Source organism: Balearica regulorum, chromosome 3, assembly GCF_011004875.1.
Source record: "Balearica regulorum gibbericeps isolate bBalReg1 chromosome 3, bBalReg1.pri, whole genome shotgun sequence".
Classification (NCBI taxonomy): Eukaryota; Metazoa; Chordata; class Aves; order Gruiformes; family Gruidae; genus Balearica; species Balearica regulorum.
Genome location: NC_046186.1, coordinates 36,886,316 through 36,912,112, shown reverse-complemented (window position 1 = coordinate 36,912,112; position 25,797 = coordinate 36,886,316). Strand labels below are relative to the sequence as shown.

The following is a 25,797-nucleotide window of genomic DNA, read 5'->3' as shown; positions in this document are numbered from 1 at the left end:
TACTAAAAATAAAATGGGGAGGAAAAAAACCCCAACTATTAATGCTTTTACTAACACAGATGGCTATGAACATTACATTGAGTCATGGCTTGTACACCACATGCTTGTGAACCTCTATTTAAATAACCTAAACAAAATAGTGTACCTATTTTGCTCTGCCTTGTCTAGCCCCCATACATTTAGAGCAACAGCAACGGCTCCGACCAGTTTGTATTGTATGTCTGTAATGTCACTAACAATGTATAAGCCACAATAAGTACATAGGCAGTTTCCTGGTGAGACTGTAGAACTGGCAGGCAGTAAAACAGACAGTGTTTGTTAACAGAACAAATTGGATTTGAAATTGCCTGGACACAGATCAGGAATGATAAGCTACAATTTTCACTAACTCAACTAACTCAACAGGTATTTTTTTCAGTTTAAGTTATTTAATAGTGATATTTTTTTTAGTTATTTCTGTCAAGATAAACATATGAAAACACTGACTGTGGAAATGACAAATAGAAACAAAATATACCATGTCTGCTGACTTCATCTAATTGTGATATTTTAACCCCCTTTCCAGCACTGACCTCCTTTGCCTCCTGCCTAATGTTCTGCCTCCACTCTATTACCTAAGAACTTCATTAACTAATGCAGCAAGCTAACTGATGAATGTTGGAGATCCTGCACATACATCTAGAAAATACAGTTTCTTTCAAAGCATGTTTTCTCTTTAAAGATGTTCATGCAGACAGTGAGGTCTAGTAATAGGATTAACTCTGCTCAACCAAAACGGCTATCAGCTGAGCAGACAGATTAACGAGATCATCTCACATGTTGCTAATTCCAAACAGCAATTTCTAAGGCTAGCTTAAAACATGCTATAAAGACAATCTGAAAGGGTAAGAAACAACAGCTTAAAACATTGTATTTCCCAGGCAAACTAAAATCACATAGAACAATGTAAATGTTTTTATCTGTAAATGAGGGGCTGCTCCATAAGCAAGGGTCAAAATACCTTCATGTCCCAGATACATTTTTTTAACTGCCATTTCTTACCTGGAACTAGGAAGATGCCAGTTACACTGCTGAGGTAAACAAGTAATGCCAATACAAAGCATGGGGGAGGGATGTTAAAAACCTTGCTTCCAGAAGCCAATTAGCTGCTGCATCATACCCATTCTATTTGTTGGATCCTACATCATTTCTTATGCACTTCCTACATTAAGCTAACAATTGCACTGCAGTTGACAGGATCTCAGCAGATCTGAACGATCCATCAGCCAGAAGTAGCTTCTTTACAGCACTGTTGAGTCTGGCAGGGACTGAGTTAGAACCAGCTTCAATGTATCTTCACCACGTTGTAGTCAGAAACCCACACGATACCCACATTTACTCTGGTCCAGCTATTACAACCACTGAGACTCTCTTCCCCGTTTCATTCTCCTGCTGAAGTCACAGACAAACCTTAACCTATCACTTCCTGATGCAGCCAGGGAGGCACATCAAACCTCCCTTTCTCTCATCAGCTAGTCTAACAGGTACCTCAAACCCGCCTCCTAAAGGAAGTACAAGTCACATGGTTGAAGTATGAGAAGATGCGGCAGGGCAAAGAGGGCCCAGCTGGGATTTTTTTACATTTTTGTTCAAAGGTGAGGAAAAGTTCTGGGAAGATGCTCCCAAGACTCAGAGCTACAAGAACACCATGCTGGCTAAGCAGGAGAGTAAACCATTCATATGGTGCCATTCTTAACGTACCAAAGGCTACCGCTTCAGCATGCACTAGTGGATGGAGAAGTTATTGCAGCTTACATCATGAGAGAAACCAGTCCACCCATCAATCTGTTGTCAGATTCACAGGCTCTCGTGCTTAGCAGTCTTTCAGCAGAACACAAGTCTCAAGCTGCTTTACTTTAGGGAAAAATAAAACTGTTCTACAATTCAAAAAGCAAATTGTTTTCATTTATCCTAGAGACTTTGATTGCATAAAGGCTCTCTGAGCATAAATGAAATTTACACTATGACAGCAGCAGAGAAGGAGCGTTAACTGTTGGAGCGAGTCCAGAGGAGGGCCATGAAGATGATCAGAGGGCTGGAGCACCTCTCCTATGAGGACAGGCTGAGAGAGTTGGGGTTGTTCAGCCTGGAGAAGAGAACGCTCCAGAGATATCTTATTGCAGCCTTCCAGTAGCTAAAGGGGACCTACAAGAAAGCTGGAGAGGGACTGTTTACAAGGGTTTGTAGGGATAGGACAAGGGGTAATGGCCTTAAGATGAAGAAGAGTAGATTTAGATTAGGTATTAGGAAGAAATTCTTTACTGTCAGGGTGGTCAGACACTGGAACAGGTTGTCCAGAGAAGCTGTGGATGCCCCCTCCCTGGAAGCGTTCAAGGCCAGGTTGGATGGGGCTTTGGGCAACCTGGTCTAGTGAAGGGTGTCCCTGCCCATGGGAGTGGGGTTGGAACTAGATGATCTTAAAGGTCCCTTCCAACCCAAACCATTCTATATCATTCTATGATTTGATGATTAATTACAATGACAATATAACTCAATCTAGCCAATGTTCCCTTTTACTGTGCCAAAGATTTCCTTCTGCATTTTTATGCTTGGACTAGACCAAGTAGCAAGAAAACCATAAATCCCCAGCTTACAGTGGGGTTTCACAAGGAACTTTACCATCAACAGGTTGTACATGAAGCACGTGACATTACAAATTCTTACATTTGAGGGAATCCACCAGCTGAAGACAACTTTAGGATTTACAGATGAATGATCTGAATTTTCACTGTATGATCATCACCTCCTCCTACCGCCCCAAACTGTCACCATTAATTCAGGTATTACTAGAGAAAGCTCAACAGCAAGTCCCAGTTTTTCTAATGGCCAACAGGGTATATCAATATATTGTCCATTGACAACCATAACAGCTACTTACTCCACAGTACCGATCATCACTGAATATCTGTGGTGGCAGTGGATTGCCTTGCGCGGGCTGCCTATCCTCAGGAATATTTTTATACATCCATTGTCTTTTCTCCTCTGACATTGTGATATCCACTTCTTCAAACTCTATGCGATTGGCTTCCAGAAACCTCACCACATCTTGTTGCCTCTTCTTTATCTGGATGAAAGAAAGGGAAAAAAAACCAATAATCAGACCAAGTCCACCATAACCCAGACATGCTTACAAACCTGAGAACTTTCCTCCTCTCCCATCCTACTTTCATGGGATGGGTAGTCACAAACTCAGGAAGAGAAAGAAAATATTTTTTTCAGCTCTAAGTTCATAGAAGTTAAACACTGTTGTTTCTTTACAAGTTGGCAAAGGTTATACTTCCTCACCTCATTTCTAGAAGGCTCTCTCTTTCGTTCAGCTGTAGGAATTTTAGCCTTTACTCACTAAAGATGCTTTAAAAAAAATAATCTGTGTGGGACCCTTTGGAAGTAGGCGTTAAAAGAGGTAGCTCGTTTTCAGAGTTATTATGCAAGGTCAAAATGCAAGGTAAGCAACCTGGCAAGCCCCAGAAGAGTCTACTCCGATAAGTGTTCATTGAGATCAACATGTTGGTACATCTAGAAAAAACCCAATGCAGCTACACACATTTTTGTTTTCCTAGACACCTACACATCTTTTTAAAATGCAGCTTGATGGTTCCCTGAACAAGGCTTGCTGAATCTTTAATTAAGAGTGTCTGTCTGCATAATACACATGCCTAAAAATAAGCATGATCTCATCTCTTGAAGATTAACTTCATTGCAACAAAAAAAAAAAAAAAAAAAAAAAGCATAAATGTATGGTGTTTCTGCCCCTCAAAGAGATTATGACCTTTATACAAAAACCTAACAGGAGCAGAACACTGGCAGTTTTTAGCAAATTGTAGCCAAGTAAGATCAACCCTTAACAGCTAGCTGGGCTTCAAACAGATAGACTCAGGTGAAGACTACTTCTGCCTCAAACAGGACTTTATATCAAGATAGCAACCTATGAAATGAAAGTCTGTAGGGTCAAGGAAGGCTACCTGGGCCTGCTAGGTCTGCTCTGCATTCCCTTCAGTCCACACTGTACTTTTTGCATCTACTTAATGAAATGAATTCTTTCAGAAAGGAACTATAAATAATATTCTGTATTCTTTACCATTATCATCAACAGTGTTATTTGAAGAAAAAAAAAAAATAGAGCTTTAATAATTTTACAGTATTCCTGGAGTGTCAGATCCACGCAGTTGCTGACTGGCATAAAGCCCAGGTGGATGAATCATGCCTGTGGGTATCATATGACCTAGATACTATTTAGAAATCAGAGAATTTTTAAAGTGCATGTGCTAGTTGTTCTTGTCACACAATCCATTCTGTCTACCTGAATGCATCACGAAAATACATAACTTTTGGAGGTAATGCTCATGGAATCATTGTTTCCTTGAAATAAGGGGGTAGCCATCCCAAGAAACTGCAAAGACAAAGTTCTTAAATGATTACTGTCTTTCTTAAGAAGGACGATGCATAGTAAGTTTGTGTCTCAGTGTCTTATTCTTTTTCCTTTTCTTACATATACTGATGGGGTTTTTTAGGCATATGTGACAGGATCACTTTTTCATACAGAAGGCAGGTCCTAAAATTGTGTGCAAATAATGTATTATCAACCACAGCAAAATTACTGCATCATCATCACTGCTGGTACCCAAGACAACATGACATTCACTGTCTCCCTAAAAATTGCAAAAACAAATTCTGTTGTCAATGTAGAAGTGAAAGACGAAAATATTTTCCTCTGTCTTTTGCCAAAAAAAAAAAAAGAAAGCTGCAAGAGAGGCCCCAAAGAGACAGAGACTGAGATTTTCTTAAGACGAATATTAAGTATTTGTTCAAACAGAAATGAGACGTCTAAAATGATGTGTGGGAGAGGTCATTTTCTTATAGTGGAGTACTGCTAAAATCAACGTGAATTCCCTCCTGCATTGGTCAGAGCAACTAGCAAACTACATAGTGGCTGGGCCAACCCTCTGGCCCTGAGGCCAAATGGCATCATCTGGCCAAGTCTGTTAAAACGGCACCTTCTCAGAGTGGCTGCACGTGAACTGTACATTGGGAATGATCCCTGGCATGCTGTAACATCTAAATCATGGCCATGAACTGTTTGTGAGACTGTAAGTAAGACCTGTCCAAAGCTGTCTGTGCCGGCAACCATTCTTCTAGCAGTTTCACAGTAGCAGAGAGCTCCAATGCTAGACCCAGGCCACACACCAGTACGCATGTATCTACATGTACCTATTCTCATCTGCTGTCTTCCAGCAGTCTGCACACTGGGCACAAGTTTAACTGCAACTCATATTTAATCAGATCCGTAATATTTTACTGTTCACACCATAAGAATTCACATTTCCTAATCCCTCCTTTTTATTTTTATAAAACTAATTAAGATGTTGAAATGAAATAAATTATAGGGTGGGTTTTTTTAGCCAGAAGCCTTGCAATTCTACAACATGACATCTGCATGAGTTATCAGCTGTGGATGTGCCAGCTGCATAAATTTAAACAAAATGCCCTAAAAATTCTTAGCCCAAAAAGTAGCATCTTCTCCTCCCCCAAGTGATTTGATTCAAGTCTGTAAACTGAAACAAGAGCATTAGGTACATTAAAAATCCTATTAAATTATGCCTTGTTGTTTAAGATGGATGCTCAGAGCATCTGCCACAACAGAAGCCATCTGACTACTCCCCAAGAAAACCACAGGACCTTTGTCTTCCTCTGCAACTGGATCTGTGCCGCAGGAGTGCGTCAGCCTCACAATCCTGCCTGTAGCTCTCATCTGTGGTTACTCTGAGCTATAAAAACTTCCAGCATTCAACCACATGAAAAACTGAGCAAAGACAACATGACACAAAGAGCAGTGTCAGTTCTCCCTTCCTCACTAGCCTATGCAGAGGATCTGAGCTCCTATCAAGAGCCCAGTGGAGAAAAATACATCCTCATTTGACAAACTACGGAGGTGGATACTTCAGTTCTCTTTGCGAAACAGCCCTGTACCTTGCTGCTTCCAAGGTTTCCAGAGTGTGATGCAACCAAAAGGAATCTGAAAAGATTATTCATATAATCAGAGGTACCATGTTCAGAAAAACTTGGTTCGTGGTTATTCATACATCACTTTGGGAAAGCATCTGTATTCTTACAGGACAAACTGCTTTAGCATCAAAACATTTTGTTTTTAATACGTTGCAGCATACCAGAAGACACTGTGAGATACACCATCAAAATATACATACATTGTGAAGTTTCAGAGGAAAACACATCCCCCATTTAATTTTGTATCCTATAAAGAAACTGTAGCTTCCATATGCATTCTAATTATCTCATCTCAAACAGGCAGTTCAATGTTGATTTTTGTTTAAATTTCCTTATAGTCATGAAAGAGTATTAGCCATAAATACAACTAGGAACAGGAAATATCATCTCTTTTTATGAAGCAGTGGCACTGACTTTGAAACAAAATCTGTGTGTCTAGATAGTATGATTCTACTCTACCTTTAACATGGTGAAGAAAACTCTAATAGAGCTAATAGTCTACTACTGTAATATGATGTTTGTCTCCTGTATTTTTAACAGGCTGATGGTTTTCTGAACATCATTTCTCTGGGTTTGGTTTTACTGCTAACCTATATTTTTATTCACAAAAGTAAGACAGGAAAAAAACTCCCAGAGGCATTTCCATTTTACCCTGGTATTTGAAGCTGGTCTCCTTATTAGGATTAAAAATCAGAAAAATAGGATGTCCATTTTGACATACAGAACTGCTAAAATGAGCTAATCACTTGTTCAGTAGACTGATTTACAAAAAACCCCTCTATCTCAGCTAAAGTATCCTGGCTTTCTCCCCTGGTTTTCATTTCTTTATACTGATATGCTACAGGTAACAGGAAGATACACTTTCAGACTGCTTTGGAGAGATACTTCAAAGACATCCTCAGGTCAGGCCAGGTGGGACCACTGGGATTATCTGCTCTGACCTTCAGCATCCCTGAATTAATTCCTCTTAGGAGTAAAGAGTTTCTTTGGATTTTTTCCCCCTAAGCTCCATTCCTGAACTGATAATAACAGAGAATCTGCCAGCCTTTGCAAATTGTTCCCATAGTTCACTAACTGCTGCCACTTAAAATATTTGCTTGCTTCTGTTCAGAATTTGCCTCACGTCCTGCTTTCAGCCGCTTTACTTTTTATATCTTTGGCTAGACTGAAAATTCTTCTGTTACAAGATTTCTGTTTCCCACACAAGTAATATGGGGAGGGAACAGATCTCCCAGCTAACCTGAACAGTGATCTCCAATAAAAAGATAAATCCTATTGCTCATTTAACAGCAGAATAAGGGTGTTACCGTCATAAATCATATCCAGACTAGACCAGAAGTTTAGCAAAATCAGATCACATCCTCTCTCCAAAACTCCCTGGAAGCTTCTCATCACTTCCAACAGGTCACAATTTCCTTCTTTTTTTCCTTCGCTATGCTTCCTGAACCTGTTTTCAGAAGATCTGTACTATCAAGGCTTGCCTACTGACTGAACCAGAAGAGCATATCATGTGGTCTCTCCATTACTAAATTGCAGCAGTATGTCATTATTCTATACTATTTTAACTAAGATACTGAATACATTGCAAAAATCTCACTAGTCTAGGATTTATCTAGCCCAGATAGGATAAATAAGTATCATTTCTACTGTAGTATAGTCAAAATGAGTCAAGTAGCAGTATTAATAGGAACTGAAATAACCATGATTAAAGAGAACTTCTTTCCCTTATTTCATTAGCCCAGTTAATGTAAGTGGGACAAAGCAGACACATTCTCAGTTTCAAATCTCTTCACAGTGTCAGCAGGCATGTTGCTCAGTGTCTGGTGCCCACAAAGTAGACCTGGGAGGTTGGTCTTCTGCTCTGGACTCTTAACTCCACACATTGTCTGGAGATCAGGCATTCCCTGGGCTTCAGTCCTCCTGCCTGCAAGCGGAGGGAACGACAGCAGGTACCATTCAGTGCATTGGCTGGTGAGTGATATGTGTTCCAACCTCTTCATCCTGGAACTGAAGGGACCAAAAGCCTAACTGAACTGTCCACTCACTGCAGACAGATCCTAAGAACAAACAGCCAGCTTTCTAACACAAAATCCCACCCCAAAAAATATTTAGACTACACATGCTGAAAACAAGGCCTTATGATGAGTATCTTCTAAGCTGGCTTGTCAGACCACAAACACATTTTAGAAGTCTGACATTTAAACGAACAAAACAGAATGCATGTGTAAGTCCACCTCAAAGACTTGTTTCACAGACTGGCATATGTCTACCTAGACCTGTGCCTCTGAAGATGGAGATGGTCCTGCTGGTTCCCTTCCTTTTCTTTCAATCTTGTTACTCTTTCCTGACCTTTGCCTTTACTCCAGAACTGCAGCAACTGTTATCCACTCACTGACTCAGCTGAAAAACTGAATGTATTGCATTTGGCAGGGGCACCTTTAGGGTGCAGTTTGATGATACAGCTAAGCCATCTCACCGCTGGCTGTCACTGAGACGACACAAGCAGCTCCTCCCTCCTGCCAAGCAGCTCCTGCAGCTTTCCTTGCACAAGCATAATGCAGGAATCAGGGGAACAAAGAAGCATCAATAATGTCAGCACCACAATCTCATCAGTTTATAATCAGTAGCAAAACCGCACCCAAAGAAAATGGCTCAGCAGAAACTGAACCATGACCAGCTACAGGTATTTGAAATATGAACTGCATAAACAACATTGGGTTACATAAACACAAGCCCCAGCTCACTCCCACAGCTGAAAATATTCAAATGGGAGCCTCTGCCTTTACAAGTCATGCAAACAAAACCAAAGGCATTGTTGCAGTGTAAATTGCAGATGTAATATAGTTACTGCAGAGGATTAGTAATCTTCACTTCTCATAGAGATGAGGTTCAACACATACTCCCATATAATAAGGAGATACTACACTCTAACAAAGAGATGCAAGCACTAACCACATCAAACGAACAGAACTCTAAACAGTGTTAACTGCAAACCTACACATACCTACCTTAGAAAAGCTAGGAGGAGGCAATGCCTCTCAAACAGACTAAGCAACACCTGCATTATTTTCTTTTGTTTCCACTGTGTTTCTGCTTTCATTCAGAAGTAATGAAAAACAATCATCTCACACATTCACCAAAACTGACATGCAAATCTTCATGGTCCTGTTACATTTGCAACCTGTAGCAACAGAGACTTCTACCAAATTTCTCTTTCTGGCTTAGGAAAGGAGAGCACAACTGACACCTGGTAATTTTTATTGCACAGAGATGCCAGTGCTGTGACAGATCTTTACAAAGGTTTATATGATTAATTCAATGTTCTTGGCATAAGAAAATACAAGTCAGTTATGTACGTAGGCAAAAAGGAGATGAGAAGCTGTAGTGAGGTAAAGGAGGGTAATAAAGAAGAAATTTAAAATTAAAAAAAAAAAATCAGCATTACATAGCTATTCTCCAAAGTAAAGTAAGTGGTTACCTGCCGTAGCAAATATTGCACTACATGTGATAAAAGGAAAATACAGTCTCCTCAGAACAGACCTCCAAATAGCTAAAAACACCTTCAATGCTTCATCCTCAAGAAAATGTTTCAATATCCTAAAAATTGACCACAGAACTTTCCAATCTGAAAAGAAATAGAACAGTCCCTGAACAGTGGCCACATGCAGCCTGCACTGCCCTGATCTGCTAGCAGCAATCTTCCGCTTGCATACAGAGACATAATTAAGGACACGCCATATGAAACACTCTATTGAACTGGGAGGGCAATCTGTTCAGCTTTATGCAAAATAAGTTTGCCAGTCCCTGGGAGCTGCTGAGCCACTGCTTAGCCAGGCAATCTGCACACCTTTAGCTCCACGCAATATCTGTATGGCATCTTTGAAGGAGTTCAGTATTTAACAAATGCAATTAAAATTTGAGCCAGGTTTGTTTTCTAAAAGACTCCTAATCACAAGCAGTCAGCAAAGGAAAACATTATTTTCTTTTTCTATAAAGCTACAGAAGACAGTAAACTGCTCCATGGCCAATGCCAGCTAACCTCGTATTTTCCTTGTCAGATGTTGCACTATGATAAAATGCATTTAAATCTGTGTATGTATGTCTATTACAAGCTGAAGGGAGAAGTTTCTTATTTAAGATAGTTTGTAAAAAAAATTTTTTCTCTGTGCAAGTAACAAGGTAACACTCAAAAACACTAAGGAGTCTTTAGCAAGTACAAATACATCCATCATTGCACAAAACAAAAAGATGATGGGAGTTTGCTCAGGGGTTTACTTGGTATTATTTCAGTAAGCATAAAGGGAAAAGGAGAGACAGAAAACGGGGAAAGACCAGGAACAGAAAAAGAGAAGGTTCTACAGAAATATCAGCTACAGGCAGTGCTGTGCAGGGCGCCTTTGAGCTGTGCATAGCTGCGAAAGCCTCTCAAGTCACTCCCAACTCTACCTCTTCTGATTTATTCTGTACTGCAGAAAACAAGACTTGTCAATGATGTACACAAATGAAGTAAGTGATTCTATCATAATTTTCTTCTTGCAGTAGGAACAATGTGTTCCTACAGTGTTGAAAATGCACTCACTACACGTGAGTCTCCGGTGGACTGGAGGAAACCAGATGCTATGGAGACCCAAATCTTGGCTCATTACTTCCCATCAAAAGAGTAAGAATACCATTGAAGCTGGATCTATCTTCCAATTAATGATGTCAATTTTTATTCTGTTGCATCAATGTGAAACAAAAAAAACCCCCAGCATTGCTTGTGGAAATAAAAAATGGCTAAAACAAAGTGAAACTCGAACACTTTGCAACAGGAACTGAACAACAACTTGGCAGTCCCACTGGGTGGACAGGCAGGCAGCTCCAAATCAGAGAGACCTTGACAGACTAGCAACCAGAGGACACTAGGAAACGTAGCAAGAGAATCCCCTGCCTAGCCTGGCAAGCAGCAGGTGACTGCCAGACTGAAGGTCAGGATGTTTGGTTGTTCTAGTAGGAAGCTTGCAAAACCTACTGCCAGTTTGGATTGTAACCTATAACGAGCTCCATCCTGCAGAATTACACTATTCTGCATTTCTATTTGACAAAATGCACACTTGCAATGATATTTGTGCTACAGATACCAAGATCTTTCCTAGTCATAGGTATTTTCTTGTGAGGGTACTGGGAAGGCATACTGGTTCTTCTTCAGCTCGGCCTCTAGCTAAAACAGAGAGCAGATTACCAGAACAAGCTGATAACTTGGTCTGTTTTTAAAAATGTCTCATCCAACAGTGAGCCAAGAAGTTTCAAAATTATTAGAATTATGTGCTAGGACTTTTTTTTTTTTTTTAAACAAGGTTGGGGATCCTAGTGGCTAACACAAAAAACAAGAGAAACTTTGAGCAGTCTGGAAGATTTCAGGGATTCATAAAGCATATTCTCAGCTATCAAAAACTTCTGATGGAACCATCCTGCAGGACTAGAATAATTAATTTCAAAAAACTAACACTTCAAACCCTAGCCAGCAGCTAACTTCTTTCAAAAGATAGATGTTTCTGTTTGTAATTTACCATATGTTTCAGTAATTCAAGAGAGTAGTTAAAGAGAAAGTGTTATTTTCGTGCATTTTTCCAACAGAAACCTCTCAAAGTTGCCAGAGAACAATTTAAATCTCCTGTTTAGCATTCTACTTTTAACTCCTCCTGGTACTTTTTTGCCAAAATGGCATATTTATAGCAAGTATTTTGCATCATGAAAGGAGCCCTTTCAACAAGCAACATCTATCTTCCTTTTCAAAATGTATACTACACATAAATACAAGTATGATAACTGCAACCTTTATTAATTCAGTTACTCTTTAGTACCTCCTAATTAAATGCAAGTTGTCCTCTGATCTCCATGATATATTACATTTATTCATATGTTTATTTCTTTTGTTTTCTGTAAGTTATTTGATTCTGAAGAACATCCTTTGCTTCCCAGTAAAGTCCCAATTCAGCAAGGTAGTTGAGAACTAGTCAAGTCAAGTTCTGAACTATTGGAACTATTGGAAACTCAGTCCTTAGTCCTGCAGTGATGAACAGAAAATTGACCTTTGAATCTCACAGTTCCTCCTGCAGAGTTAGGAGAGCAGGGAATAGTTTGATGTCTTGCACATGGAATTCCAACACTGCTATACCTGGAAATCTGCAGAGATTTAAGAGGTATCACTTTGTTTATGTGAATCAAGCTTGCCTGGTAGAATGATGATTTTGTGGAGGGAAGAAAAACATTATAACTATGGTTTGTTTCTTTATTTTCTTAAAATGTGTTAAATATTTGGTAATTGTTTAAAGTTCACTGAAATAGCACTGAAGAGCGCAGTTTTATAAGCAGGTTTTGGAAAGTAAGCAAATGCTGTAATACTCGTGTGAGTCAGCAGCATGCCCTGGCAGCCAAGAGGGCAAACCGCATCCTGGGGTGCATCAGACACAGCATAACCAGCCGGTGAAGAGAGGTGATTGTCCTGCTGTATTCAGTGCTGGTGCGGCCTCACCTTGAGTACTGTGTGCAGTTCTGGGCCCCACCATTTAAGAAGGATGTGAAGGTCCTTGAATGCGTCCAGAGGAAGGCAACAAAGCTGGTGAAAGGGCTGGAAGGAATGTCCTGTGAGGAGCGGCTGAGGACTCTGTTTGTCTAGTTTGGAGAGAAGGAGGCTGAGAGGCGACCTCACTGCTCTCTATAGCTTCCTGAGGAGGGAAAGTGCAGAGGAAGGTGCTGAGCTCTTCTCCCTGGGACCCAGTGATAGGATGCATGGGAATGGTTCAAAGCTGCGCCACGGGAGGTTCAGACTTAATATTAGGAAGCATTTCTTTACCGAAGAAGGTAAAGGACCATCCTTCCTGGAGAGGTGGTTGATGCCCCAAGCCTGTCAGTGTTTAAGAGGCATTTGGACAATGTCCTTAATAACATGCTCTAACTTTTGGTCAGCCCTGAAGTGGTCAGGCAGTTGAACTAGGTCCCTTCCAGCTGAAATAATTCTATTTTGTTTTAAATTCTGTAAAGAAAAATAAAAATTTTAAACCAAAAAATCTTCGTAACAAGAAATTCACACACACTTCCTATTATGTAACACATTTACCACCTAGACTTTTAAGATGAAAACACACAATTGTCCTTTGTGACATGGTGAGTCAGCAGAGCACTGAAAGCATTGGGAACTCTATGTATTTATCAGTCACACTGTTTTGTAACAATGAATAAAGCATCCCCAGCTATATTTTCTGTACTTACTGCAAAAGAGGTATAAAAGCAAATTTCTTGGTACTAAAAAAAAAAAAAAAGGGTCATATTTCTTCCTTCTCATTAGCTTTAAGCATCAAAACCCAGTGGCATACGAATACTTATCTATTAGAATGGATAAAACACCTAGCAGCCCATGAGATGTAGTAAGTAATTAGCCTTGTTTCATCGGGGTGGTGTCTCAGTTCTGTTAGCTCAAGAGGTAAGTTCCACTGGCCATCTCCTACCTTACCCATGAGGCTGCGCCCTCTCTGTTTTGTCACTCAGGACACACAGCCCAACATGCAATTAAACCCAACTGCAGCTCCAGCTATTTCTGAAACAAGAGCTAGTTGATGAAGAATGTGGAGCCATAAGATACCACATGCAGCAGAATCTCCTGACAGTATGGTGCAGTTTCAAAGAGACATTAAGGCACACTCCAAGACCACAGCACTGCCTAGCCCAGTAGTGGCATACCGGGTTTCATGGAGAACCCTGTTCTCACACGAACACAAGGTCACATCCATATTTCTCCCACACAACTACTAATCCTCTTTCATGAATTTAAGAGAATTACAAGACCCCTTGGACACTTGGAAAAAACACCTAGCCTCTCCCTAAGGAGTATGCTTGCATTTATTTGTTTTTCTCATCCTGAAGGATCAGAGATATAAAAACAAGTTTGTGAAATAAAGCTGTCATTACTTTCACTATTTTCTCCTGACAGCTACTATCCACACAGCACAGATGTGTAATTCTGCCAACTACAGATATACACACCCCTGATAATACACTTTAAAATAACAGCAGTAACAGCAGTGCTAGTCATTCAGAATTTGTTGTGCTAAGTTTTTACAGATATTTATAGGTCTTCCCAGCAGTATATGAAATAGAAACAGAAAAATGCATTTGCAGGTCCAGACAAATGTCAGATTTCAGATAAAATTGGACTGTATTACCGCAAGGTTCTACCAGTACGTTTTTATAAGGCTAAGATGATGGATTTTGCTGATATTCTCTAAACTAGGGCTGACTGCCACTGCTATTATTCAGATCAATAACAGAATTACCTTTGACTCAACTGAGAGCAGAATGAGGCATCTAACTTTATTAACAAATGCCAACGTTACTTCTCTTTCAAAAACTGCAACTATATCTGTGTAACTCGTGTGTTCTTGCAGCTCTGTATGTGCAAACTACCTCTTTTATACTTCTGCAGCCCCATTTCTTAATGGCTAGCTGCATCCCCAAACACAGCAGTCATCTGATTATTATCCCATAAACTACAGACACATCTCCTGTAAGGCCAACAGGAGTCACCTCCACATAGCCAAAGGTATCGCTGAATACTATGCTGAATAAACCCATAGATTTTTAGGCTCTCCTGGGGCCTAATTCTGGGAACCTTTACCAGAAAATAGACCTTGCTGCAGGCAAGCTAGTCTCACTGAGTAGGAAGGGACTGCATGCACATCTGGCCTTCAAGGCAGCTGTCTTCTCTGATCAAAGACTAGTTTTGTATCTCCTTTTTAACTAATTTTAGCTTCCTAGAAGGGTCCTACTGAAGAATTTGATGCTATCTAAATCTTTCAAATGCCACTCCTGTCTCTGCTTCTGTATAAACATACCAGATCACTCAATTAGAGATGCTTCAGGAAGATTGTCTGACCTTAGGAGATGCAGATCCAGATCAAAGGTTTAATGCATACTTGAATTGTATTTCTTTAGATTAGATAGGGATGACAATTTCACTAACCCTGCAGCAAAGTAATGACAGGATTCAGTTGCTGATGCTGTATTGTTCATCAGATCAAAGGAAGCTTTCTTTCAAATGAAGACACACAAAAATTCACTTGCCTTTCTCTGAAAAACACACATGCACAACCTGGTCTAGTGGAGGGTGTCCCTGCCCATGGCAGAAGGGTTGGAACTAGATGATCTTTAAGGTCCCTTCCAACCCAGGCTATTCTATCATTCTATGATTTTAGCACTCTAGCTTACACAGAAGACAGACGTCCATGGTTACAATCCCATAAGGTCTAGCCATTCAAATAAAGGAGCAATCATTTTTTCATAGGGCCCCGACAGATGCTGACATATCTTGAGCAACCAATGTGAGGCATCAGGACGTTATCTTTGTTTCTCTTCTGGGGATGCAAAAATTAGTGGTTTATTTTTACCACTAATATGATAATTAGCATCTATTGGTGATTCCAAGGTTAAGAAATATGTACATAGATATAAATATACCTAACATACACACTATATATATATATCTCAAAATATATGTGCATATGCAAAAACGCACATCTACATATGTATATTCAAACAAAAGGCAGGTTGACACATTTGCAAAGGTTACTCCCAGGTATTAACTTCTGCAAGTTTATTCCTGGCAGTAAAATGAGAAACATTTTGCAGTTTTCCACATTGTCTTACTAGGAATGGTGGGGTCTGTTACCCAGAGGTAAAAAAGCAAAAATCAACAACAAACAAAAAAATCAACAAATACTGGAACTCTTAACTGTGAAGACAAGCTCTATCCTATCCAAGGGAGATGGGAAACAACAGAAGGGCATGCTGTTATTGATGATTAATATGAGTCACTGAACAACCTGCATCTCCTAAGAGCTTCTCGTCATAAATCAGCTAGCAAGACAGTTACTCCCCTTCCTCCATGCCAAATTCAATTACTTTATAGTGAAGTACAATATTAAATTTAGACTAAATAAGCTTGTCTACTGTTGTAAAAGCCATTTTTCCTCTTCCCCCACTGAGACAGAAATAACTTGTCTTAAGAAAGTTCCTCATCACCATAGCTCTTATCACCCCAAAAGAAGGATAGCCACATACTTTTAGACTCAGCCCCTTCAGAGTGGTGCTAAATAACTCTCCTAGAAAAGCAGCACACCTAAATGAAAGGACTGCCACAGCCTTGAACAGAAGTATCAAAAGATTTCACCCTAAAATACTTCACAGATGGAGGCCTAAAGCCCAAGAAATACAAGAAAGTAGGCTTTGGATCCATGTTTTCTTGCTATGAGACAAACTATGTTAAATGAATTTGTATCTATCATCTCAGTCACCCCTTCCTCCTAGTCGCACCTGAAGTTCACCAACAAGTTTGAGTCATTCCTTGAAAGATCAGGTCACACATTCCTCAGCTACATGAGTCCCACTGAAATGAATGTCCCACTGAAATCTGATGTTTGTTTTCAGAAATGAGAGTCAACAGTGACTTAGGTTTCTAAATTGACTCCATCTGCCCCTCCAACGGGTGCTGACTAAACAACATACCAACCCCAGGAGAGAAGATTAAGGAAAGAGTATCATCATGGCTACTGAGGAACTCAGCAGCTCTTCCAAGCTATTGCAGCTAACTGCAGGCTGTTTCCATTGACAGTCACAGGTAAGAAGCACTACCACTGCCCCTACATTTCCCCTCACCTTGTCAAGAAGGAAATCCACCTACTTAAGGGACCTGCAAAATGTTAACTATTTTCTGTAAAACTTACCAAAAATTAACCTGGTACATAACCACGGGTTTGGATACAGTAGATTTCAACTAAGAATAGCCTCCAAGGACTACAGCATTTCTGTGTTCATTATCATTCTTACCAAGCTTTCACACTGCAAGCAAAATAAAGATTGCAGTACTTCATTCCGGATAGACTCCCTTAAAAGGCCAGCACTTGAGGCTGCAGGTCAGGAAACTGTTGCCTTTAGTGTATTTGTTAGTAAAATGATACAGTCTAGGTTACCAGCTTAGTGACAATTCTTTATCTCCAAATTGAACTCAGATTGCTAAAGATAAAAGTGATCCTCATTTTATGCAATAAGAAACTTCCTTAAATGCTGACTACTTTTCCATAAATCTTAATTTCTTCTGTATTTTTCTCTTTGGATAAATAGAAATGTCTGAAATAATTAAATTGGAAGGTGCATTGTACATAAGAGAATCACAGTACCAGAGAAAATCTAACATCGGTCAACTGAAACATGTTGCATTCTAGATATAAATTTTGCTTTAATTAAAATCAAAAGCATTCATATAGCAAGTAAAATGGACTTATTCAACAGTATACTTCACCTTTGATAAGACTATTAAACCCAGAATATTCAATGTATCAGTTAGAATGTAAGAACTTAAAAAATTCCTATAAGTACTAAGAAAGTTAATTTACTCTGCATAAATACTGTTCCATGACATTGGCAAGCTTTGTTTTCTGAGCTTTGGTACTGTCAAGTAACTTCAACTAGTACGCTTTCACATTTACTGGTATGCCTTCACTGTTGCTTGAATTTTATCTATACATCCTTACATTTTAAAAATGAGGAAGTATTCAGGAATAGAAAGCAGACATAACTTTGCAAGAGTTAGTTATTTGTTTCTAGTTGCACTGTTTACCAGAACAGTGATAATTCAGGAAATTCAGTTTTCTTGCCTAGAACATGGCCTGTAAGTCATGCAACTGGTACGTACTTCTTGTGGTCTGCACAAGGACAGAAGCTTAGGAGTCCAATACAACTGTTCTACCAACAATCTAGGTCTTTAATTTTAGTTTGAAAATTATATCCCAAGGTTCATATCTCCTTATTGCTAATGAGGATTTTATGTTTGCAGACAGTACTCAAGCAACTCCAAGTTGGTGGCAGCAGTACTGTACAGTTTATATACATGAATAAAAACAGTTAAAACAATACACATTATTAAAGTCCGGAAGTTTTCACACACACGAGACACCATTTAGGTTTAATGGTAAGCATGGAAGCCACTTGGCTTGGACGAAAGCCCAACTGGTGAATTAAGATGATTTCACTAATTTGAACAAGCTTTGGATCACATCTTACAATTTACTACACCAGACACTACATCCCAGTAAATGACTGCAGATCACAGGATTCGCATTAGTTCAGCAGTGACTTGAACTCCAAAAGAAAGGAAAAAAGTACTGATGGTCTGGTGCTTAGCATATTTTTCCCAAATAAGAAACTTCTTGAAAAAAAAAATCTAGAGAGAAGTGACTATCTGACCTAGGTTTACAGAAGAATAGCTGAACAAATTTTGGGAAAGCAGTTCCGTGATGCGCAAACGTAATAGAATTCAATTCATTGTCACTTGGCTGAGAGACCTTTGTAGTTACAAGAAACCAGACACCAAGCCTGCAGTAGGCTGCGTATGGAAAACGCTTTCAATTTGAATTCACCAGATTAATGTTGCTGGTACCAAGAGCCCCAGTTCAGCAGCACTGAAGCAAGCAGTTGCAGTGATCCAATGTGTTACAGCAAGAGAGCTGCCTGCCTTGCCCCTCTGCTGGAGTTTGTCTCTGCAGGAGCAATGTTGGCACAGAATAAAGTGACAATGACAGCTATATAAGTGGCAGTTTATATGTTGATGTACTAACGCCAGACAACAAAATGGGGATGACAAAAGAATGGCATATGCTTCATTCCCTGCCTTTCCTCCTGGGTTGTACTCTCCAGAAAACAGACAGGTGAGCTATGTGCCCAAATTAATTTCCATTTCACAAAACAACGTGGAAAACAAAAGTAATCCAAAAGTCATTAAATTGCATGCAAGTTAATTATTACCTTTATTAATGTAAACAAATTCAGTTATATGTGACCTCCTGTGCTCACTGACACTATGACCAGAGTTATGAAAATGAATTTCCAGGCTTTGAAGATATGGGTGAAGATTAAGGAGAACAGGTCACCATCTGTGAAGTACGTGCATTCAGGGACTTGCACTTTGACGCTGCTGTACTTCATAGAAAAACAGAGGGGAAAAACCTTCTTAAAATGAACAAGTTGCCTTTTATCACTCATTTTATTCTTTCCAATGCATGTGAATATATTCAAAATAGAGGGCTAAATCTGTAATGAAGATGTTACTATATTGTTGTTAGAGACATGGAACCATATGTCTGTACAAAGCAGATCAGTAAATGAAGAGTCAAAACACACACTCCAAACAGTCTTCAGAAACTCATGAGAACAATACCTCCTTTGAAGTTTTATTACAGCTACAACTGTAATCAAAGGTCAGCAACCGTCCTACTGCTCATGACACTATGTAGTCTAAAGCGTGTTCTTCAAGGTAGCATTATTTCTGACATAATCTATCTGCCAAGAAGAAATGTAAATATTTGAAAAGCGCTAGAGCACACAAGAATGTTGCAACAGTTAGGTACTGAATACCATACACAGATGGTCTAAATTCCACCTGTATTCTTGTGACTAGGCTTCTCACCCAGCTCCCTCCTGAACACATTCCTTAAGCTATGTGAACCACCGTCCAGTGTCTCTTAGTTCTCTCCATCACAATGCAGGAGGATGTAACTAGGATTTAGACTTATTTGGAATACAGACTTGAGTGCTAGATCCACAGAGGGTCCTTTGGATGAATAATAGCTAAAGGTTTCAGTGCTGACCTCCTTGCATTGCAGAATTCACAGTCAAGAGCAAGGCACTCTGCCATGTGAACCCTGCAAAGCAGGACTGACAGAAGCCAGCGAAGACAAATATGAGCTGCCTGACCTGACAATAGGAAACTTGGGGAAGGATGAGGGAACTAATTCTGTCAGTCAAAGGGACTGGATCCAGAAAGTCCCCAGAACTCTCCTATGGACGTGATATAATTGCTAATGTGCAAGACACAGATACACATGACTGAGCAAGAATCCAACTTTTTTCTTTTAGTATTGTTGCTGTTGCTACAGCACTACTCTGCCTGTGCACGACCAAAAGCACCACCATCTTGACCAAGTGAAGTGATACAGTATGATGTTCATGTGACATTCATAAATCAGGCCTGGAGGATCCAATCAAACAGCATGCTGACAGATGTTAGTCAATACTGTTTTTATGCATTTAAAATACTGCTATTTCCCATATAAATAGTGCAGAATCACTTCTAATTGTAAAGATTATTGTCTCATTTCTGAAAAGCTAACTCACCTGCTGCTCTGATCTGATTTTACAAACTTCTATTAAAAAATCATTATGTTTATAATTTGCAAAGCTTGATATATTATATCATAGGCACCTGAATTTCCATAAATCACATCCTTCCAACTGACCGCCATAACTAATGCATTTTTCACAAAAGGCACTTGTATCAATCAACCAAATCACTTTCACTTTTGACTGCTGAGCTTTTAGGGTGCAGAGAGGCAAAAAAAACCTGTTAGATGGTGGATATTCTCCAAGTGACATATTCTGAATTCATTTATTCCAAACCTCTCAACAAGAAACACATTCTTCCTGAGAAGTGCTACGAGAAATGTTGAGTTACAATGAGTTTGTACAAAAAAGGGTGGAGTTGAAATTCATCGTTATTGCTAGGAGACAAGCTTAGCCTTAAGAACATTAGCATTGTATTTGTCTTCACTACATTATCCAACAACACGTGAACCAAACAAACATAACTGTAATTATTCTGACATTCTGATGTTTTACACTGTGATTTAAAGTCATTCCAGGAAACAAAAATTCCAACTCGTTTGACCTCTATACTATGCTTAAACAAAAGAAGAGCTTTAGTCTCATAAAACCAACATTTGCTATAGAAACAATTTAACTATAACTGCACCTATCTTATCAAGCTTCCTATTAAAAAAATCCACAAACCTCTTCAGTAGCAAGAGTCAAAGTCCAAGTCTTGGTCATTTAAAAAAGCCTATTCTTTCTGGGTTGGTGTGGTTCCTCCCCAAACCCTCCTGTCCCCCTAAACATGTTCTCATGGAGAATATGGCTGAGCAGCACTTGCCCTTGTACGCTAAATGGAATTCATTTCAGTGATGTGTTTTTCACATCTCGTGAAGACACAAAAATTTCAATGGGAAAGTGTTTCACATCTGTCACTAGTCAGAGTAGATTCTATCCGCTGTTCCATTATTTCAGTAACTTCCTATATTATCTGTTCAGTTTAACAGATGAAGCTCCAAGGCAATAAATTATTACCACAGAGGAGAAAGTGCAACAGTCATTTGAAGTTTCTCTATTATTTGAAAGCTCTTCAATGATATTCCTCTTACCTGATCTTCAGTTCTCTGACTGCAAGACGACTGCAGTCTCCTCTGGTTTGACATTTCTACACAACTGTAGGAATTCCAGGCATAGAGTTACTCAGCTCATACTACCAGCTTCCTGTCAAAGGTAGAGCTGCTTTAAAACACTGAAGACCATTTAACTGAGTCAATACGTAGTACAGTAGCACAAGTGTAAATTTTTATTGATAGATTGGAAAATGTGAAACAGATTAAATTACAGTCACCTTGGAATGATTTGGTGAAATGAAAAACGAGGGCATAAACTATTTCCTGAAAACAGTGAAGCACTGCTGAAGGAGAAAAGTAAACGCTAATTTTAATGTAGCCTTTCTCCTAAGCACAAAGGAACACTGATTGTCCTTATCAGGGAGGAGTAGCAGAGCCTGCCTCCCCAGTCCTACAAAGGAGTGCTTGGAATTCGAGACAAAGCTAACCAACAAGAAGTAGAAATTCAGGTCAGAAAAAGTAGGAGACAGTAAGGCTTGTAGAAACATGCCTGCCTGCCTATTCAGAGGCTTCCCATTGTGATTCAATTGGATCTGCCTAATGCATGCTTAAAACAACAGGAGGTTACTTAGAAATGTACACATATACACAATGCCTCTCTCCTCCCTTCCCACAAGAAGGTCTCGGGAACTTGTCTACAGCATCCCTACAGGGTAAACCCACAGTCCAGCTTCCCTAACACTGAAGACGAATGTTTCCTCTCAAGCAACAACTAGGCTTTGGGATCTGGGAGCTCTTTTAAGCTCATGAGGCATTTATATTCACAAGTTTAATTAAAAAAAAAAATATCACAACCAACCAGTTACTACCGTTAACCTCTCAGGGGTCTAAGAACCTTCAGATGTGAGGAAGATGCTGCAAGGAGAAGTCCAAGACCAAACTGAGGAAAGGTTCGCATTGTTCGTGACTTCTCTTCCACTCCGTTATTTCCTTTTCTCATTCTCCAGAATGACCCCCAAAACATTTTATGCACTGAACTCATAATTATGTATGACTACTGCGTATTTTTATCTTTAGTACAAAATAAATTGCACCAAGTATCAGGATCAATAAACATTTCAAAAGTTTCCAGGGAAAGTGATATTTATGCAAACTGAAGATTTTGCTGACTACACAACCAGTATATTTCTCAGGAATGTTTCAGCCAAATGCTTATCATTTGACCTGGGTATTCTGAAGATTTCAAAAGTAGTCATACACAAAGAGTTTAGCTCATTATATTTGCTAGGTAATATCATCTCTTTCACCATAAGGAAATTCCTGTGTATTATTTTTATTTAAACAAATCACTGTCTTCACTCCTCCCTCTCTGGAAACTCAAGCCAGTCTTATTCCAGGCACAGAGGAAAGAGGACTAAGAAGTGCTCCTGCTTTAACAGCACACTGCTGGTGAGGTAACAAATGGAACCAAAAGCTTACTCTAGAGACTAGATGGAGTTTTCATTTTAAAATAAAGAGTAATTTAATAAAATATTTCTAGTGAGATTAAGAAAATGAATCATGTCACTATGATACTGCTTTTAGTTTATCAGCAAATATTACATATATAAGATTTTGGTCAATTACACCAGGACGTACTAATCTCAGTCAGCCACATCCACTCTCACAAGCAGCTAGCCTACAGTTTGACTCAAGCTGACCTACAGGTGGAAATTAAACCATAGATTCTAACACTGTTTTTAGCAGGAGCCAGAGTAAAATCTATAAGGACTACTCATTTCTCTAGAGGGGTACTCATTTCTCTAGACAGGGAAATCCTCATTTCTCATGAATTGCATAGGATCCCAAAAAGTAGCTGACATAGTTGTGCTGAAGGCTGGAGGAGATCACAAGGAATTACATGACTCAAACACCTTTTGTTTCCTTTCACTAATTTTTAGCTTAAAACTTCCCTGTTTAGAGACGTGCAATACAGTAACCGCCCTTTTCTCCAGATGCAGATTCCCACATAACCAGCTGATAATAATTTTTTCTTTGTCATTTTCCTCAATCACTTAGCCATGATCTATGGACAACCCCTGCAAAGCCCACAGTAAAAAGCCTCAGTGATGCGACACTGAGCACAGCAGGACCCTAGCCCATAATGAGCATTCCTAAATGCTGTGATAACACAGATGAAGAAAAACTGACAGAAAAGAGATGTCACAGCTCTGGTCCTGTGTTAACAGTACCATCGATCACTAAATTATCAATTCTCTGACTAGCCTGTACTCGGACATACTGCTGCCTAGATGAAGAAAGTTGACTATCACCGGTATGCAAAGTGTTATCTGTATCATATGTGATCTTCTTGTTGTCCAACCCAGAAAAAAGTCAGCAAATGAACTGATGTGCAACTTAAATTGTTTGTCAACCTCAGATTTGGTTTTCTGGGTTAATAGATTGTGAAGAGGGTTATACTGCTGCTGCTAACAGCATATGTACCTTGCAGGCAGAGACAGGGGAAGGAGAAGGCAGAATCAAAAACTCCCATCAATAACCTATTTGCAGACTGGTCAGAACAGGAGATATGGGTGAGCTAGTTATGTGGCCCTTTTCCCTGCCCCTTCAACAAAAGCAAAATATAAAACTATGCATTATTGTTCAAGCTATGAGGCATGAAACAGAAACTAAACTTAGCAATCTTCAGCTACCACAGCATGAACCAACTGCCCATGCAGGGAAGGAGATGTTTCTATTATGGATGCTTGATAAACATGGACTTTAGAGTTCTGAAGATGCTCTGTGTTTACTCGGTTGGCTACTGAAATGGATAATTAGTTTTTATTAGCTGTAATGCTGCCACTAAGCATTTTGAACAATTCTTGCCAAAACATATCACAACACATACCTGTCACCATGCTACTGAACTGAAAACAAGTATTGCGTAGTAAAAGGCTGAAGGAAGTGAACACACAATAAACCTTCAGATGGGAAATACAGTGCTACATCCTTCCGCAATGCAAAAACGCCGCTGCCTTCACTGCTGAAGCATAAAGAATAGCAATTATATCTAAATCCTTCTGATGTTTCTCATTAAAGAACAAATTCAGTAGAACGCTTACGCTCAGATTGCCTTAACGGAAATCAGAGCTGTCACTTTATATGAAAATATGGAAATTCATAGGTCACATGCCCAATTAATTCAACAAGAGAAAGCTATAAGTACTTCAATTAAGCAGAGGACCCAGTGGTGCCTTTCAAAACCAAGTTTGAAAGGAGTTGTACCTTTTCCAGAGTATCTGTTAATGCAGAGAAGTGCTACGAGCCTGAAGTTTGTCTCTAGGCTCTCCTTTTATTTATCCTTTAAACCTGCAGTAGTTGGCAGGCACCAAGGCATGGCACCTGACCGGGTTCAGCGCGCCTCAGGGCCGGCTCCCCCTGCACCAAGGCGCTGAACCCTCCTCCCCAGCGGGCAAGTTTAGCCCACGTTAATCACCTTTAAGACCCCTTAAACACACCAAATATTTGTCCCCTACAAAGAGGTTTCAGGGGGGCTTGGTTTGCCAAAAGCAACTGACGAACAACTTAAGCTTTGGCAGCCTCTCGGGGAGGTGCGGAGGAGTAGTTGTCTTATTTTTTCCCCCCTTTTCACACGCAACCCCGTCAAATTCAGACCCGCGTTTCGCAACAGCATACTGACTCTCAGGTCCATGTTAGCGTGAGGGGTGAGGTCTCGCAGCTGAGGGCAGGCTCCGCAACCACGGGAACGGCGACCGGCGGCTGACAACCAGCGGGCAGCTTCGCCCAGCGCTGTCCCCAGCCCCGGAGGCTGAGCCCTGGCCACAGCGGCCCCGCGCCCCGCTCCTCTCCCTTCTCCCCGTCGCTCGCCCCCACTCACCGCCACCGAGCCCGAGGAGGAGGCGACGAAGACGCGGATCACCATCTTCACCTCATGAGCCGCGCCGCCACCGCGGCGACGGGACCGGACGGGACGGGGCAGTAAGGCTGCGGAGACGCTGCTCCCCCCGCACGGGACGGGGCCGCCCCGCTCCACCCCGCCGTCGCCCCCCAAGGCCGGCTGCCACCCGCAGCACCTCCTTCCCCGCGGCGGCAACCCCTCTCGGATGAGCCGGGTCCAGCTCCTCGCTGACAGGAGGCAGGCGATAACGGCGAGAGGCGGGAAAGGTGGGGGCGGCGCGCAGGGGCCGACGGGCGCTGTAGTTCTCCCCGGGCGGGGGACAGCGCACTGTTCGTCGTGCTTCACCGGGAAAACCGAGCCAAGCCGGCAGCCTGCGTGCTTCAGGCAACCTTGTCCCCAACCCCCGGGGCTGCCAAGTGCCACAATTCGCGTTTAAGAGGCTGAGAAGGGGTTTGTGCCACCCTCCAGGTGCGCTGCCTGCAGGTCAAGGTGGCCCCAGCGCATCATGAACAACAAATGCACTTAAATTCATCCCCTCCGTGATCAAGGGCTGCTCCTCCCTGACAGCTCAGCCTGCCTGGCCGCTCCCAGCATTCCTGTCCTGCATGTAGT

The 25,797-nt window shown here is 40.6% G+C and overlaps 1 protein-coding gene across 1 annotated transcript in view; it reads right to left on the bottom strand.

Moving 5' to 3' along the window:
* SH3BGRL2 (SH3 domain binding glutamate rich protein like 2) overlaps window positions 1-25,449 on the bottom strand; it is a 44,466-nt gene extending 19,017 nt beyond the window's left edge. The window contains exons 1-2 of the mRNA XM_075747564.1: window positions 25,165-25,449; window positions 2,918-3,103 (exon numbers count right to left, since the gene is read on the bottom strand). Coding sequence (XP_075603679.1) covers window positions 2,918-3,103; window positions 25,165-25,209 — 231 coding nt within the window. The 5' untranslated portion in view covers window positions 25,210-25,449. The remainder of the gene's footprint in view (window positions 1-2,917; window positions 3,104-25,164) is intronic.
* Between the last annotated feature and the right edge of the window lie 348 nt (window positions 25,450-25,797).